Source organism: Ascaphus truei, unplaced genomic scaffold, assembly GCF_040206685.1.
Source record: "Ascaphus truei isolate aAscTru1 unplaced genomic scaffold, aAscTru1.hap1 HAP1_SCAFFOLD_374, whole genome shotgun sequence".
Taxonomy (NCBI): domain Eukaryota; kingdom Metazoa; phylum Chordata; class Amphibia; order Anura; family Ascaphidae; genus Ascaphus; species Ascaphus truei.
Window position 1 is genome coordinate 165,283 of NW_027456705.1, and position 19,435 is coordinate 184,717.

The 19,435-nt window shown below is 42.2% G+C and overlaps 1 protein-coding gene across 3 annotated transcripts in view; it reads left to right on the top strand.

The window, feature by feature from the left end:
- Positions 1-333: 333 nt before the first annotated feature.
- LOC142483860 (pregnancy-specific beta-1-glycoprotein 7-like) overlaps positions 334-19,435 on the top strand; it is a 153,426-nt gene continuing 134,324 nt past the window's right edge. For 2 of the 3 annotated variants that reach the window (XM_075583782.1, XM_075583783.1), the window contains exon 1: positions 334-629. In XM_075583782.1, the coding sequence (XP_075439897.1) occupies positions 584-629 (46 nt within the window). In that variant the 5' untranslated portion in view covers positions 334-583. The remainder of the gene's footprint in view (positions 630-19,435) is intronic. The other variant, XM_075583781.1, reaches the window with a different exon arrangement.

The following is a 19,435-nucleotide window of genomic DNA, read 5'->3' on the forward strand; positions in this document are numbered from 1 at the left end:
ACACTGAGCGTGTAACTGGTCTCGCACAGACACTGAGCGTGTAACGTGTCGCACTGACACTGAGCGTGTAACTGGTTTCGCACAGACACTGAGCGTGTAACTGGTCTCGCACAGACACTGAGCGTGTAACTGGTCTCGCACAGACACTGAGCGTGTAACGTGTCGCACTGACGCAGAGCATGTACCTGGTCTTGCACTGATACTCACAAGTGTGTAACTGGCAGCTTCAGTTACCTTTGCCAGGTTTCCTCCCAGACCTGGGACTTCCCCAAAACATGTCACAGTGAGAGACATAGTAAGGGGGAGGGATAGCCTGTGTGTGACAGAGAGGGAAGTGAGGGAGGAGAGGAACAGAGACGTACAGCTGGGATCTAATACAGTCAGAACAGAGGGGAGGCAACAGGGTCAGAGAAGGCTGGGGGACAGTCAGGATTAGGTTTGGGGCTGGGCAGGATTAGGGTTGGGCAGGATTAGGGTGCAGGCAGGATTAGGGTGCAGGCAGGATTAGGGCAGGATTAGGGTGCAGTTAGACTGACACAGAGGTCACTGAGCTCTCGCACGTGGAACCCCTTCTCTGGATAAGATGCATCTGACCTGGGACCCCCTCAGGGGCTGCTTTATCCTGACAGGTAAGAGGACGTGTGGGGGGAGGGGAGAGGGTGTAGGAGGGGAGGGGGGGGGGGATATCAGCCGGCCATAGATACATTCTCTGCACACAGTCTGCATGCAGGGGCAGTATGTGACAGGTGACAATATGTAGGGGACAGTATGTGACAGTGTATAACAGTATGTGATAGAATGTGACAGTAAGTGACAGTGTATAACAGTATGTGACAGTAAGTGAGTGTATAACAGTATGTGACAGTAAGTGACAGTGTATAACAGTATGTGACAGTAAGTGACAGTGTATAACAGTATGTGACATTGAGTGAATAACAGTGTGTGACAGTATGTGACAGTGTATAACAGTATGTGACAGTGTATAACAGTATGTGACAGTAAGTGAGTGTATAACAGTATGTGACAGTAAGTGAGTGTATAACAGTATGTGACAGTGTATAACAGTATGTGACAGTAAGTGAGTGTATAACAGTATGTGACTGTAAGTGAGTGTATAACAGTGTGTGACAGTAAGTGACAGTGTATAACATTGTGTGACAGTAAGTGACTGTATAACAGTATGTGACAGTAAGTGAGTGTATAACAGTATGTGACAGTGTATAACAGTATGTGACAGTGTATAACAGTATGTGACAGTATGTGACAGTAAGTGAGTGTATAACAGTATGTGACAGTAAGTGACAGTGTATAACAGTATGTGACAGTAAGTGACAGTGTATAACAGTGTGTGACAGTAAGTGAGTGTATGACAGTAAGTGACAGTGTATAACAGTATGTGACAGTAATGTGACAGTGTATAACAGTATGTGACAGTAAGTGAGTGTATGTGACAGTATGTGAGTGTATAACAGTAGGTGACAGTAAGTGAGTGTCTGACAGTGTATAACAGTATGTGACAGTAAGTGACAGTGTATAACAGTATGCGACAGTGAGTGTATAACAGTATGTGACATTAAGTGAGTGTATAACAGTATGTGACAGTTAGTGACAGTGTATAACAGTTTGTGACAGTGTATAACAGTGTGTGACAGTAAGTGAGTGTATAACAGTATGTGACAGTGTATAACAGTATGTGACAGTGAGTGTATAATAGTGTGTGACAATAAGTGAGTGTATAACAGTATGTGACAGTGTATAACAGTATGTGACCGTAAGTGAGTGTATGACAGTGTATAACAATAAGTGAAAGTGTATAACAGTAAGTGACAGTGTATAACAGTATGTGACAGAGAGTGAGTGTATAACAGTATGTGACAGTAAGTGAGTGTATAACAATGTGTGACAGTAAGTGAGTGTATAACAGTATGTGACAGTAAGTGACAGTGTATAACAGTATGTGACAGTAAGTGACAGTGTATAACAGTATGTTACAGTAAGTGAGTGTATAACAATGTGTGACAGTAAGTGAGTGTATAACAGTATGTGAGAGTGAGTGTATAACAGTATGTGACAGTGAGTGTATAACAGTGTGTGACAGTAAGTGAGTGTATAACAGTATGTGACAGTGAGTGTATAAAAGTGTGTGACAGTAAGTGAGTGTATAACATTATGTGACAATAAGTGAGTGTATAACAGTATGTGACAGTAAGTGACAGTGTATAACAGTACGTGTCAGTAAGTGACAGTGTGCGACAGTAAGTGAGTGTGTGACAGTAAGTGACAGTAAGTGACAGTGTATAACAGTAATGTGACAGTAAGTGACAGTGTATAACAGTATGTGACAGTAAGTGAGTGTATAACAGTATGTGACAGTAAGTGTATAACAGTATGTGAGAGTGTATAACAGTATGTGACAGTAAGTGAGTGTATAACAGTATGTGACTGTAAGTGAGTGTATAACAGTGTGTGACAGTAAGTGACAGTGTATAACATTGTGTGACAGTAAGTGACTGTATAACAGTATGTGACAGTAAGTGAGTGTATAACAGTATGTGACAGTGTATAACAGTATGTGACAGTGTATAACAGTATGTGACAGTAAGTGAGTGTATAACAGTATGTGACAGTAAGTGACAGTGTATAACAGTATGTGACAGTAAGTGACAGTGTATAACAGTGTGTGACAGTAAGTGAGTGTATAACAGTATGTGACAGTAAGTGACAGTGTATAACAGTATGTGACAGTAATGTGACAGTGTATAACAGTATGTGACAGTAAGTGAGTGTATGTGACAGTATGTGAGTGTATAACAGTAGGTGACAGTAAGTGAGTGTCTGACAGTGTATAACAGTATGTGACAGTAAGTGACAGTGTATAACAGTATGCGACAGTGAGTGTATAACAGTATGTGACATTAAGTGAGTGTATAACAGTATGTGACAGTTAGTGACAGTGTATAACAGTTTGTGACAGTGTATAACAGTGTGTGACAGTAAGTGAGTGTATAACAGTATGTGACAGTAAGTGAGTGTATAACAGTATGTGACAGTAAGTGAGTGTATAACAGTGTGTGACAGTAAGTGAGTGTATAACAGTATGTGACAGTGAGTGTATAAAAGTGTGTGACAGTAAGTGAGTGTATAACATTATGTGACAATAAGTGAGTGTATAACAGTATGTGACAGTAAGTGACAGTGTATAACAGTACGTGTCAGTAAGTGACAGTGTGCGACAGTAAGTGAGTGTGTGACAGTAAGTGACAGTGTATAACAGTAATGTGACAGTAAGTGACAGTGTATAACAGTATGTGACAGTAAGTGAGTGTATAACAGTATGTGACAGTATGTGAGTGTATAACAGTATGTGACAGTAAGTGTATAACAGTATGTGACAGTGTATAACAGTATGTGACAGTAAGTGAGTGTATAACAGTATGTGACTGTAAGTGAGTGTATAACAGTGTGTGACAGTAAGTGACAGTGTATAACATTGTGTGAATATAAGTGACTGTATAACAGTATGTGACAGTAAGTGAGTGTATAACAGTATGTGACAGTGTATAACAGTATGTGACAGTGTATAACAGTATGTGACAGTATGTGACAGTAAGTGACAGTGTATAACAGTATGTGACAGTAAGTGACAGTGTATAACAGTGTGTGACAGTAAGTGAGTGTATAACAGTATGTGACAGTAAGTGAGTGTATAACAGTATGTGACAGTAAGTGACAATGTACTGCTGCGGCACAGTTTATTCGAGCATTTGCCCGTTCTTGGCCGCAGCAGTAGCCTGGCGCGCGCCCGAGAGTGACGGGCGCGCGCCGAAGCAGCGGAAGAGCGCCCTCCGATCGGGGCGCTCTCCCTACCGCTGCCGGGTCCGCCGGGTCCCCCGGAACCCCCTGCCGCTGTCCCGCGATCGCGGGACACCAGGGCTCCCTCGGGGAGCCCCTGGACGCGCGTGCAGGGGGCGCACGCTCCCAAAGACGCGTGACCGCGCGTCTATGACGCGCGGCACGCCGAGGGGCGGCCACTAGCAAGCCGGGAAATCTCCCGGCTTGCGGATCTGGCCGCAGTGTAATAAACTGTGTCGCCAGTGTATAACAGTATGTGACAGTAATGTGACAGTGTACTGTATAACAGTATGTGACAGTAAGTGAGTGTATGTGACAGTATGTGAGTGTATAACAGTAGGTGACAGTAAGTGAGTGTCTGACAGTGTATAACAGTATGTGACAGTAAGTGACAGTGTATAACAGTATGCGACAGTGAGTGTATAACAGTATGTGACATTAAGTGAGTGTATAACAGTATGTGACAGTTAGTGACAGTGTATAACAGTTTGTGACAGTGTATAACAGTGTGTGACAGTAAGTGAGTGTATAACAGTATGTGACAGTGTATAACAGTATGTGACAGTAATGTGACAGTGTATAACAGTATGTGACAGTGAGTGTATAATAGTGTGTGACAATAAGTGAGTGTATAACAGTATGTGACCGTAAGTGAGTGTATGACAGTGTATAACAATAAGTGAAAGTGTATAACAGTAAGTGACAGTGTATAACAGTATGTGACAGAGAGTGAGTGTATAACAGTATGTGACAGTAAGTGACAGTGTATAACAGTATGTGACAGAGAGTGAGTGTATAACAATGTGTGACAGTAAGTGAGTGTATAACAGTATGTGACAGTAAGTGACAGTGTATAACAGTATGTGACAGTAAGTGACAGTGTATAACAGTATGTTACAGTAAGTGAGTGTATAACAATGTGTGACAGTAAGTTAGTGTATAACAGTATGTGAGAGTGAGTGTATAACAGTATGTGACAGTGAGTGTATAACAGTGTGTGACAGTAAGTGAGTGTATAACAGTATGTGACAGTGAGTGTATAAAAGTGTGTGACAGTAAGTGAGTGTATAACATTATGTGACAATAAGTGAGTGTATAACAGTATGTGACAGTAAGTGACAGTGTATAACAGTACGTGTCAGTAAGTGACAGTGTGCGACAGTAAGTGAGTGTGTGACAGTAAGTGACAGTAAGTGACAGTGTATAACAGTAATGTGACAGTAAGTGACAGTGTATAACAGTATGTGACAGTAAGTGAGTGTATAACAGTATGTGACAGTGTATAACAGTATGTGACAGTGAGTGTATAATAGTGTGTGACAGTAAGTGAGTGTATAACAGTATGTGACAGTAATGTGACAGTGTATAACAGTATGTGACAGTAAGTGAGTGTATGTGGCAGTATGTGAGTGTATAACAGTATGTGACAGGAAGTGAGTGTATAACATTATGTGACAGTGTATAACAGTGTGTGACAGTAAGTGAGTGTGACAGTGTATAACAGTAAGTGACAGTGTAAAACAGTATGTGACAGTAAGTGACAGTGTATAACAGTAAGTGACAGTGTAAAACAGTATGTGACAGTAAGTGACAGTGTATAACAGTAAGTGACAGTGTATAACAGTATGTGACAGTAAGTGACAGTGTATAACAGTAAGTGACAGTGTAAAACAGTATGTGACAGTAAGTGACAGTGTATAACAGTAAGTGACAGTGTATAACAGTATGTGACAGTGTATAACAGTATGTGACAGTAAGTGAGTGTATAACAGTATGTGACAGTATGTGACAGTGTATAACAGTATGTGACAGTAAGTGAGTGTATAACAGTATGTGACTGTAAGTGAGTGTATAACAGTATGCAACAGTAAGAGAGTGTATAACAGTATGTGACAGTAAGTGAGTGTATAACAGTATGTGACAGTAAGTGAGTGTATAACAGTATGTGACAGTATGTGAGTGTATAACAGTATGTGACAGTAAGTGAGTGTATAACAGTATGTGACAGTAAGTGACAGTATGTGAGTGTATAACAGTATGTGACAGTAAGTGAGTGTATAACAGTATGTGACTGTAAGTGAGTGTATAACAGTTGTGACAGTAAGTGACAGTGTATAACATTGTGTGACAGTAAGTGACTGTATAACAGTATGTGACAGTAAGTGAGTGTATAACAGTATGTGACAGTGTATAACAGTATGTGACAGTGTATAACAGTATGTGACAGTAAGTGAGTGTATAACAGTATGTGACAGTAAGTGACAGTGTATAACAGTATGTGACAGTAAGTGACAGTGTATAACAGTGTGTGACAGTAAGTGAGTGTATAACAGTATGTGACAGTAAGTGACAGTGTATAACAGTATGTGACAGTAAGTGACAGTGTATAACAGTATGTGACAGTAATGTGACAGTGTATAACAGTATGTGAGTGTATAACAGTAGGTGACAGTAAGTGAGTGTCTGACAGTGTATGACAGTAAGTGACAGTGTATAACAGTATGCGACAATGAGTGTATAACAGTATGTGACAGTTAGTGACAGTGTATAACAGTTTGTGACAGTGTATAACAGTGTGTGACAGTAAGTGAGTGTATAACAGTATGTGACAGTGTATAACAGTATGTGACAGTAATGTGACAGTGTATAACAGTATGTGACAGTGAGTGTATAATAGTGTGTGACAATAAGTGAGTGTATAACAGTATGTGACAGTGTATAACAGTATGTGACCGTAAGTGAGTGTATGACAGTGTATAACAATAAGTGAAAGTGTATAACAGTATGTGACAGTGTATAACAGTATGTGACAGAGAGTGAGTGTATAACAGTATGTGACAGTTAGTGACAGTGTATAACAGTTTGTGACAGTGTATAACAGTGTGTGACAGTAAGTGAGTGTATAACAGTATGTGACAGTGTATAACAGTATGTGACAGTAATGTGACAGTGTATAACAGTATGTGACAGTGAGTGTATAATAGTGTGTGACAATAAGTGAGTGTATAACAGTATGTGACAGTGTATAACAGTATGTGACCGTAAGTGAGTGTATGACAGTGTATAACAATAAGTGAAAGTGTATAACAGTAAGTGAGTGTATAACAGTATGTGACAGTGAGTGTATAACAGTGTGTGACAGTAAGTGAGTGTATAACAGTATGTGACAGTAAGTGAGTGTATAACAGTATGTGACAGTAAGTGAGTGTATAACAGTATGTGACAGTAAGTGAGTGTATAACAATGTGTGACAGTAAGTGAGTGTATAAAAGTGTGTGACAGTAAGTGACAGTGTATAACAGTATGTTACAGTAAGTGAGTGTATAACAGTATGTGAGAGTGAGTGTATAACAGTATGTGACAGTGAGTGTATAACAGTGTGTGACAGTAAGTGAGTGTATAACAGTATGTGACAGTAAGTGAGTGTATAAAAGTGTGTGACAGTAAGTGAGTGTATAACATTATGTGACAATAAGTGAGTGTATAACAGTATGTGACAGTAAGTGACAGTGTATAACAGTATGTGTCAGTAAGTGACAGTGTGCGACAGTAAGTGAGTAAGTGACAGTAAGTGACAGTGTATAACAGTAATGTGACAGTAAGTGACAGTGTATAACAGTATGTGACAGTAAGTGAGTGTATAACAGTATGTGACAGTATGTGAGTGTATAACAGTATGTGACAGTAAGTGAGTTTATAACAGTATGTGACAGTAATGTGACAGTGTATAACAGTATGTGACAGTAAGTGAGTGTATGTGGCAGTATGTGAGTGTATAACAGTATGTGACAGGAAGTGACAGTGTATAACAGTATGTGACAGTAAGTGAGTGTATAACATTATGTGACAGTGTATAACAGTGTGTGACAGTAAGTGAGTGTATGACAGTGTAAAACAGTAAGTGACAGTGTATAACAGTAAGTGACAGTGTATAACAGTAAGTGACAGTGTATAACAGTAAGTGACAGTGTATAACAGTATTTGACTGTAAGTTAGTGTATAACAGTATGCGACAGTAAGAGAGTGTATAACAATGTTTGACAGTAAGTGAGTGTATAACAGTATGTGACAGTGTATAACAGTATGTGACAGTAAGTGACAGTAAGTGACAGTGTATAACAGTATGTGACAGTGAGTGTATACCAGTGTGTGACAGTAAGAGAGTGTATAACAGTATGTGACAGTGAGTGTATAACAGTGTGTGACAGTAAGTGAGTGTATAACAGTATGTGACAGTGTATAACAGTATGTGACAGTGAGTGTATAACAGTGTGTGACAGTAAGTGAGTGTATAACAGTATGTGACAGTGTATAACAGTATGTGACAGTGAGTGTATAACAGTGTGTGACAGTAAGTGAGTGTATAACAGTATGTGACAGTAAGTGACAGTATATAACAGTGTGTGACAGTCAGTGACAGTGTATAACAGTAAGTGACAGTGTATAACAGTATGTGACAGTTTATAACAGTATGTGACAGTAAGTGACAGTAAGTGACAGTGTATAACAGTGTGTGACAGTAAGTGACAGTGTATAACAGTATGTGACAGTAAGTGACAGTGTATAACAGTATGTGACAGTAAGTGAGTGTAAACAGTATGTGACAATGAGTGACAGTGTATAACAGTATGTGACAGTGAGTGTATAAAAGTGTGTGACAGTGTGTAACAGTATGTGACAGTGAGTGTATAAAAGTGTGTGACAGTGTATAACATTATGTGACAGTAAGTGACTGTGTATAACAGTATGTGACAGTAAGTGGCAGTGTATAACAGTAAGTGACAGTGTATAACAATATGTGACAGTAAGTGACAGTGTATAACATTATGTGACAGTAAGTAACAGTGTATAACAGTATGTGACAGTAAGTGGCAGTGTATAACAGTATGTGACAGTAAGTGACAGTGTATAACAATATGTGACAGTAAGTGACAGTGTATAACAGTGTGTGACAGTAAGTGACAGTGTATAAAACTATGTGACAGTAAGTGAATGTATAACAGTATGTGACAGTAAGTGACAGTGTATAACAGTGTATGACAGTAAGTGACTGTAAGTGAGTGTATAACAGTATGTGACAGTAAGTGAGTGTACTGTATAACAGTATATAAAGTATTCTTTGCTTGGAGATGAGGAGGAGCGCAGGAAAATACCACGGTATATAGAAAATAAAATATATATATGTAGTGCAGACTGTAATAACTGCTTAAGTTCTTTATGTGTCAACAAGAATAAAACTCACAAAAATCGCTGTAATTTATCACATGTCAGAGATCCTTCTCTCTCTGACTGGAGCCCTTTAACCTCTGATATCAGGATATCCCTCCGTGGATGGATACGGTATGTAAATAAAGGAAAACCACAATAGTGCATACTGTTTCAACTAAATGTAATACATGTTCATCACAAATGATAAGGAAACTCACATTTTCCATATAATAAACGGATGGTGGAGAGAACCGCTGCAGAAAGGACAGTTTGAAGCTGTTTCCCAGTGCTTCACTCGCTCCTCCCCGTGGCTTCCGCATGCGTCACTGCCGTCGCGTCACTTCCGCTTTCGCGGTCACAGCTAAGGGAACGTGGGTCCCCTCATTCAACTCTACGCGTTTCGCAAACTGCTTCGTCAGTCAGCGTAGAGTTGAATGAGGTGACCCACGCTCAGAAGGACTTGCAAACCTACTGCTGATACCAGATCCAGTCTGGCCTCCCGCCCTTAGCTGTGACGCGAAAGCGGAAGTGACGCATGCGGAAGCCACGGGGAGGAGCGAGTGAAGCACTGGGAAACAGCTTCAAACTGTCCTTTCTGCAGCGGTTCTCTCCACCATCCGTTTATTATATGGAAAATGTGAGTTTCCTTATCATTTGTGATAAACATGTATTACATTTAGTTGAAACAGTATGCACTATTGTGGTTTTCCTTTATTTATGTAACGGGTCCCCCCCCCCCCGGGTTTCCCCCCCCCCCCCAATCGCAGATTTATACTGTGGGGTGTAGGAAACATATATTGTTACTCAGTGTGGTGCGTAACCTGTTGGCTCACAGGAGGCTGAGCTTCCGCCACGGGGAACCTGGGGCAATTATACTATGGATATGACTTACAATGATGCAGCGCCTCCATCTGTGATGGCTCCCACCAGAGGGGGAGTGGTTCCTCGCAGGACAATACACAATAACCACATAGACAGCATGTATATTTACTAACGACTTTACTAACATGCATAACAACCTATAACCACAACAACATTACATAACCGGTGCCCCTCTCTAGAGGAGCCACTTACTGCGTCGCGCAGGACGCTAATATCTAAGCGCCACGGCGGACGCTAACATCTCTAGGCGTCACGGCGGACGCTACCACCTCTAGGTGTCACGGCGGACGCTACCACCTCCCCAGAGTGATCCCACCCCGTGTCCAGTACTCCCAACCCAATGTCTCGTACACCCAAATCCTGTACCAATGTGTGTGCGTGACTGCGCAGCCACTATGTCAGGTGATAGGCCTTGTTGGTGCACGTGAGGATGTGGATTACCTGCCGAGCACTCCAGTGCTCGGACCTGCCGCAAACTTCTCAAAGGATCCAGGCGATCTCTGGCACGATACCCGGATCCACTACTGGAGGGTTCAGTAAGGGCGATCCCCTTCTGGAAACAGTCCAACTCTCTCCCAGCAACCGATCAATGTTCGTGGTACACTACTAGCCAATAGATAATGGGGCAGGGTCCCTAACCTAGGGCCTGTCCCTACAAGACTCAGCTAGGATGACTCAGGGCTATCTGGGGCCTAGGGGATTGCTGGCCTAGTGCAGAGAGTCACAGACCCCTGCACCCTACCTCCTTCCCCTAGCTGCTCCAGTCACCAACTGCCTAACGTGCTCCAAGCCCGCCAAATGTATCAATCTGTTGCAAGCAGGGTTCCTGCAGCCCTATTGGCTCCCTGGCGTCATAGGGCCGCTCCAGAGGCTCATGGGACTTGAAGTCCCCTTACAGAGCCCTCCTCTCATAGGCTATGGCTTCACGAGCTTTTCTGTGCCTCCACTGCGCATGCGCGAGCTCCCTGCAGTCCTCCCGGTGCTCCTACGCCCTGCGCATGCGCAGCTCATCCTGTAATGGCGGCGCCCTGCTCCGCATACCGCCGCGGCCCCAGCAACGCGATCGCGTCCCCGGCAACCGGCCCGATCGCGTCCCCGGCAACCGGCTCGCTCGCGTCCCCGGCAACCGGCCCGCTCGCGTTCCCGGCAACCGGCCCGACCGCGTCCCCGGCAACCCCAAAACAACGCGCGGCTTGCGTGGCAGAAGGAGGGGGGTTGAGTGCGCAAGGGGGGACCTGGCTACATTTACATAACGCATCCATCCACGGAGGGATATCCTGATATCAGAGGTGTAAAGGGCTCCAGTCAGAGAGAGAAGGATCTCTGACATGTGACAAATTACAGCGATTTTTGTGAGTTTTATTCTTGTTGACACATAAAGAACTTAAGCAGTTATTACAGTCTGCACTATATATTTTTTTCTTTTCTATATACCGTGGTATTTTCCTGCGCTCCTCCTCATCTCCAAGCAAAGAAAACTCCATTCCCTGGGACTTGCAACTGTCCCATAAGAGGAAGTTGAGCTGCGATTTACACTCTTTATTTGCAATTCACTATTTTGGTGTAAGGTGTATTTGTGTACATTTTGTGTTCCACTTATAACACTACTTTATCTATTCGTTATCACTTGGGAAGCGCCCAGTCCATCCACTCCCCCCTCCCCCCACCATCACATATTCAGTGTATAAAGTATGTAACAGTAAGTGACAGTGTATAACAATATGTGACAGTAAGTGACAGTGTATAACAGTATGTGACAGTAAGTGAGTGTATAAAAGTATGTGACAGTAAGTGACAGTGTATAACAGTGTGTGACAGTAAGTGACAGTGTATAACAGTAAGTGACAGTGTGTGACAGTAAGTGACAGTGTATAACAGTATGTGACAGTAAGTGACAGTGTATAACAGTATGTGACAGTAAGTGACAAGGTATTACAGTATGTGACAGTAAGTGACAGTGTATAACAGCATGTGACAGTAAGTGAGTGTATAACAATATGTGACAGTAAGTGACAGTGTATAACAGTATGTGACAGTATGTGACTGTATTGTATGTCTGTCTGTATGACAATATGTGACAGTGAGTGAGTGTTTAACAGTATGTGACAGTGAGTGTATAACAGTATGTGACAGTAAGTGAGTGTATAACAGTATGTGACAGTGTATAACAGTATGTGACAGTAAGTGACAGTGTATAACAATATGTGACAGTAAGTGACAGTGTATAACAGTATGTGACAGTAAGTGAGTGTATAACAGTATGTGACAGTAAGTAACAGTGTATAACAGTATGTGACAGTAAGTGACAGTGTATAACAGTATGTGACAGTAAGTGACAGTGTATAACAGTATGTGACAGTAAGTGACAGTGTATAACAGTGTGACAGTAAGTGAGTGTATAACAGTATGTGACAGTATGTGACTGTATTGTATGTCTGTCTGTATGACAATATGTGACAGTGAGTGAGTGTTTAACAGTGTGTGACAGTAATTGTGTGTATAACAGTATGTGACAGTGAGTGTATAACAGTAAGTGACAGTAAGTGAGTGTCTAACAGTATGTGACATTAAGTGAGTGTATAACAGTATGTGACAGTAAGTGACAGTGTATAACAGTATGTGACAGTAAGTAACAGTGTATAACAGTATGTGACAGTAAGTGAGTGTATAACAGTATGTGACAGTAAGTGAGTGTATAACAGTATGTGTCAGTGTATAACAGTATGTGACAGTATGTGAATGTATAACAGTATGTGACAGTAAGTGAGTGTATAACAGTATGTGACAGTAAGTGAGTGTATAACAGTATGTGACAGTAAGTGAGTGTATAACAGTATGTGACAGTATGTGAATGTATAACAGTATGTGACAGTAAGTGAGTGTATAACAGTATGTGACAGTGAGTGTATAACAGTATGTGACAGTGAGTGTATAACAGTATGTGACAGTGAGTGTATAACAGTAAGTGACAGTGAGTGTCTAACAGTATGTGACATTAAGTGAGTGTATAACAGTATGTGACAGTAAGTGACAGTGTATAACAGTATGTGACAGTAAGTGACAATGTATAACAGTATGTGACAGTAAGTGAGTTTATAACAGTATGTGACAGTAAGTGAGTGTATAACAGTATGTGACAGTAAGTGAGTGTATAACAATAAGTGACAGTGTATAACAGTATGTGACAGTATGTGAGTGTATAACAATAAGTGACAGTGTATAACAGTATGTGACAGTAAGTGAGTGTATAACAGTATGTGACAGTAAGTGAGTGTATAACAGTATGTGACAGTATGTGAGTGTATAACAATAAGTGACAGTGTATAACAGTATGTGACAGTAAGTGAGTGTATAACAGTATGTGACAGTAAGTGAGTGTATAACAGTATGTGACAGTATGTGAGTGTATAACAGTATGTGACAGTAAGTGACAGTGTATAACGGTATGTGACAGTAAGTGAGTGTATAACAGTATGTGACAGTAAGTGAGGGTATAACAGTATGTGAAAGTAAGTGAGTGTATAACAGTATGTGAAAGTAAGTGAGTGTATAACAGTATGTGACAGTAAGTGACAGTGTATAACGTACACACGGCTGATTATTGCTCCTCGTGATATACATATTTTCATGGGAGACCAGCACTTTTACACCGAAACCACCGGGATCACCAGCACCAGCACCAGCACCAGCACCAGCACCAGCACCAGCACCAGCACCAGCACCAGCACCAGATGGGACAAAGTTTTTGAATCAAATGGGGTTTATTCTGGCACGGCAGCAGACAAAACAAAGATACACAAAACACGATACAATACTAACTGGGGGCCTGGGGAGGAGACTCTAGCCTCGCTAGGTGCAGGGGCCTGGGGAGGAGTCTCTAGCCTCGCTAGGTGCAGGGACCTGGGGAGCAGTCTGTAGCCTCGCTGGGTGCAGGGGCCTGGGGAGGAGACTCTAGCCTCGCTAGGTGCAGGGGCCTGGGGAGGAGTCTCTAGCCTCGCTAGGTGCAGGGGCCTGGGGAGGAGTCTCTAGCCTCGCTGGGTGCAGGGGCCTGGGGAGGAGTCTCTAGCCTCGCTAGGTGTAGGGGCCTGGGGAGGAGACTCTAACCTCGCTAGGTGCAGGGGCCTGGGAAGGAGTCTCTAGCCTTGCTAGGTGCAGGGGCCTGGGGAGCAGTCTCTAGCCTCGCTAGGTGTAGGGGCCTGGGGAATAATCTCTAGCCTCGCTAGGTTCAGGGGCCTGGGGAGTAGACTCTAGCCCCACTAGGTGCAGGGGCCTGGGGAGCAGACTCTAGCCTCGCAAGGTGCAGGGGCCTGGGGAGGAGTCTCTAGCCTCGCTGGGTGCAGGGGCCTGGGGAGGAGTCTCTAGCCTCGCTGGGTGCAGGGGCCTGGGGAGGAGTCTCTAGCCTCACTAGGTGCAGGGGCCTGGGGAGGAGACTCTAACCTCGCTAGGTGCAGGGGCCTGGGGAGCAGTCTCTAGCCTCGCTAGGTGCAGGGGCCTGCTTTAAGAAGGCTTGTCCTGTCCGCTTCTCCTCCAGGATCTCAGAGTGCTGATCACACAGCAGCCACTCTGACGTATCTCCAGCTGGTCACTGTCAAGATCCAAACTCCTTCCAGAATGTCTCTCAGATTGTTTAGTGCTCTGATTAGCAACACCCCTTATATAGCTCTCTGTGGCTATCCTTTACCTGGGACAGGGGCTGCTGGCCAATCAGAGCACTGATTGAGTTGGTGCCACAAAAGCCAGAGGAGGGGCATGCTAAGGCACTCAACACCTCCCACTGGGTAAGAGCCTCAGAGTCTGGGCAGTACAATGCCCTTACTCCCAGAACTGGTCAGCAGCTTTTCACCTCCCCCAAGGAGTCCCGACACCTAGCTGTCCCAACCCTGTTTTTTTAATTTATTTATAAAATATTTTACCAGGAAATAATACATTGAGAGTTACCGCTCGTTTTCAAGTATGTCCTTGGCATAGCGTTAAATGACAAATAATACATGGTTACAAATACAGTTACATAAGTGACCAGGGTATACATTATATACAAGACATGTTTAATCCTATAATTTCTATAGAAAGATTCAACTAAGTGGATTGCTGAGTCTTTCTCCGTAGAAATGACAGTATCAATGGAATTTCTAATTTACTTTCTTGCAGGGCTGACACATAAAGCACAATACAGTGATCTACACACAGGCCACACATCACATCACAAGACAATGCCGGCTTTCTATACTGGGGGGGGGGGGGGGGTCACAGGGAATAAAGAATACAGGCCGTGAAATACATTGTTACAGGGAATAAAGAACACAGGCTATGAAATACATTGTTACAGGGAATAAAGAATACAGGCTATGAAATACATTGTTACAGGGAATAAAGAATACAGGCTATGAAATACATTGTTACAGGGAATAAAGAATACAGGCTATGAAATACATTGTTACAGGGAATAAAGAATACAGGCTATGAAATACATTGTTACAGGGAATAAAGAATACAGGCTATGAAATACATTGTTACAGGGAATAAAGAACACAGGCTATGAAATACATTGTTACAGACATGGGTTAGATTTACACAATCACGAAAAGATGTATGAGCAGCGTACAGCAAACAGAGAGCAAGGTCTTGCAAAATAAAACTACTTTTTTGAAACTGAATAAAAAGCGGAGGGTGCAACACTCCTACGCGTTTCGTGTGTGAGCGCACTTTATGAAGGAGTCCCACACAATAAACTAAACACTCTATTTAAGCTGCAGCTGATTGCCGAGTTTCGCGCCAAACGGGAATGACATCATGTCCCACCTTGTCCCTCACTGGAGATTCATGAAGCTCGCGCATGCGCATAGAACACCGTGGTGGAGAGAACTCCGCACCGTGACCAATCAAGAGACTCAGCGGCATCCGGGCATCGGTATACACAGACCAATGACACACGAGTCATGATAGTGTCCGTTCCTACGGAGTCCTCTCTACCGTGTTTTCACCGCGCATGCGCTGAGCCCTGATGAGACGCGCAATGAAGGAACACGCCCCTCATATTGTGTGCACGCGCATGCTCAGTCTGGCTACCAAGCCACATCAAAAAGATGCGATTGTTGTGCGAGAAGGAGAGCGCTCGCACGCGCATTCAGAGGAGCGCACTTCTATCCGTGATGGCCATGGAACCCAAGCGGTCAGCGGAGAATACTACGTTTCTCTCTGGATTCCTACATCCACAATCACGTCGGCGTTGAAGAAAAAAGAAGACAAACACAAACTCAAATTAAAAAATACCAATTCATAGCACATATACTATAAGTCCCATGTAAAAAAACAAACCACTCATGACCAGTACTTATTATTATATTACTTCTAGCTATATATACTTAAGATCATATGATATTAGAATTACTAATTAACCCAGAAAAATGTAATCATAAATCAACTAGGGAGTCAATCTCACTTCCTCATTCAGTTTAGAAAAAATGACAAATGAATGGTCCAGATCCTAAAGTCAAACTGACTTATAATGTATCCTGACCCCGGAAAAATATAGACATTGCCCAAGATAGGCGTGTAACTAACTACCCGCCATATATTGAGACATTATCCTATTACCAAATATAACAAGAAGGGAAATCTAACCCACATAAGAAATTAACTATTTCAAGAAATGACTGATGTTCCATTCTACATTTATTCCATCAGGAAACCGCATTTTAAGGGTAAATATTCAATATGCTTCCCTAGCAGCCGAAGGTTTTCACAATATTCCCTCCCCTGTCCTTTTTGATTATTCTCTCAATACCAATAAAGGAGAAATTCTCCGCCCCCCCCCCCTCATTCTGTAAAGTGATGGACACAGGGTGCTGAAGATCCTTCTTTTTGATAAGCCTAAAATGCCCTTGCATTCTTATCTTTAGTGCTCTCGGTGTTCTTCCTACAGTATGTATCTTCTCCCACATCCACACATCACAAGATATTCTACATAAGCCGTATTACAGGTGATAAAACTGTTGATCTTAAAGCATTTTTGGGGACTGTGGAAGAAGACACAGTTGGAGGGTCTCATAAATTGACACATATTGCACTTGTTGCATCTAAACAAGCCCTCCGTGGCAAAAATCTCCCTATTCTCAACCGGACTGGATATAACACTAGGGGATATATAGGTGACCAATGTTTTCGCTCGACGATATACAAATGTTGAATTGTGAAATAAACAAGAGGCTCTCCTTGTTTTCCCTTCTGTCCCATTAATATTCATCCCTTGAGCTCTAAAAGATTTCTTATTCTTTTTCTTTTGTCTCCCATCTCTCATTCCGGACTTATTTTTGGGAAAAAGTGAGTTCCTGTCGACGTTTTTGGACTTCCTGTAATGTTACCCTAAGGGTTTCACAGCCATAACCCCTTTCCAGGAACCGTGTTGTAAGCTCCTCAGACTGAGTGAGAAAATCACCGATGGTAGAGCAATTTCTCCTCAGTCCGAGGAACTGACCTTTGGGTATCCCTGCAATGACCGACCTGGGGTGACAGCTGTCCGCTCTAAGAAAAGAATTCCTCGAATTGATTTTTTTATACACATCTGTTTGAATTTTAAGATCTGTATCTATGTATAACAGGAAGCTGATATGGTGTATATCAAAACCATACGTGAATTTGAAACCAAAAGTGTTATCACTTACGTAATCAAAAAATGAATTTAAAGTGTCTGTTACCATGCCAAATAACATAAACGCTTATAAAAAATAATATTGTGCCTAAATCTATTGGTGCTACTATAAATAAAGTTATTTTACCACCACCCCATAAATAAATTGGCATAGGAGAGGTCAAAACTTGTCCCCATTGCCGTACCCCTAAGTTGTAAATAAAACTTGTGCTCAAAAAGAAAATAATTGTGAGTGAGTAAAAAAGAAATAGATTCCATTATAAACTTGGTGTTAACAATTGAGCTTTCTGGACCTTCTATAAAGTGTCGGAAAGCCGCCAACCCCAGGTCATGTTGTATGATTGAATACAGGGATACGACATCCATCGTTACCTACAAACCGTTTGGGTTCCAAGAGATGTCCTTCAATTGTGTCAATAAATCCCCTGAGTCCAGAATGAATGGTAGAGCCCTAAGAAAGGGTTGTAGATAAGCATTGACATAACGGGACAACCCATCTCCCAAAGATCCAATACTGGAGACTATTGACCGCTGTGCCAAAGAGGTTGATGTCCATAGTAGTCGGCGTATACTTTAACCCCTTATTCAGGAGTGAGATTTCCGAGTTTGACAATTCCATTCCTGAAATATTAATTACATTGTCCGCCCTATTTAGGCGTTCTTCTTCCTCTTGGTGGCCCTCTTTTTTTCTTCGTCACTTCTTCCCCCTTCGGGTTCCTTTTCGTTTCTCCAAAATACTGAGTCGATTTTGATTGCTGTTGGGAATGATGCGAATCTGTAGACCTCCCTGGAGTAGGGTTCCCTCTGGTATAATGTCCATCCGACATCTGTCCTTCGTCTCTCGTCTGGTTGGTCACACCACGTGGTTGATAACTGGATCTTTTCTCTGTATCCAGAAATGAGACTGAGTGACAAGTAGTCTCAACATCCGAAATCTCCAAATCGCCACTTTGATAATCAAAAGCTCTTGGTTTGAGAATGGATTTTCTCGGTGTAGACCTACGAGATGTATTCTTTGAGGAGCCTTGTGATGAACGATCAAAAGCAGGAGTGATCCTCTGCCAGCTGTAAATTTGAATCCTCTCGTAGTCTATACGATCACGATCATATCATATTTGCTCTGTTTTTTATCATGACCTCTCTTTCAAGTGAGTACATCATTTCTTTACCTAAGGGCCATGCCAATGAGGAGAGGAAGGGTATAATTATGCCTACGCCCCACCTTCAGGGTAATACTCCTTCCTGCTGCTGGGGATCTCCCCAAAGCCTGAAGCCAGACATACACACCTGCTCTCACCTACGCCTCCCTGCCATCTCTTCCCCTTTAAATGGTGTTAACCTTTTCATTTAACACCCATCTACAGCACTTATTTACTCACCTGCTGTCTCTGTAAGTTTCCCCTCAAACCTCTTAGATTGTAAGCTCTTCGGGGCAGGGATTTTCTTTCCCATTGTCTGATTTTTGCTGCACTTATTGTATTATTATTATTCCCTGTACTGTATTCTTTGTGAAGTGCTGAGTACACTTTTGGCGCTATATAAATAAAGACATACAGTACAATACAATATAGAGCCCTAAATATAGGCAAGACTGTGACTGAACTTGTGGTTTATTGTGAAGAGTTCCCATTCATTGTTTTCCTTTTTATGATTGAGTCAAATACTGATGAAGGACTAGCACTTGAGCATCAACCCATTTCTATATATATCCTACATTTACACATTCCCTGTTCTTCCCCAGATATTAAATACATTTGGCTGAAATAAGCCTTACATAGGTGGCCAATTTACATGGATTTAGGGGCAGTTATCTGGGTTTCATCCCAGTTTTGTGATTCCAGCTAC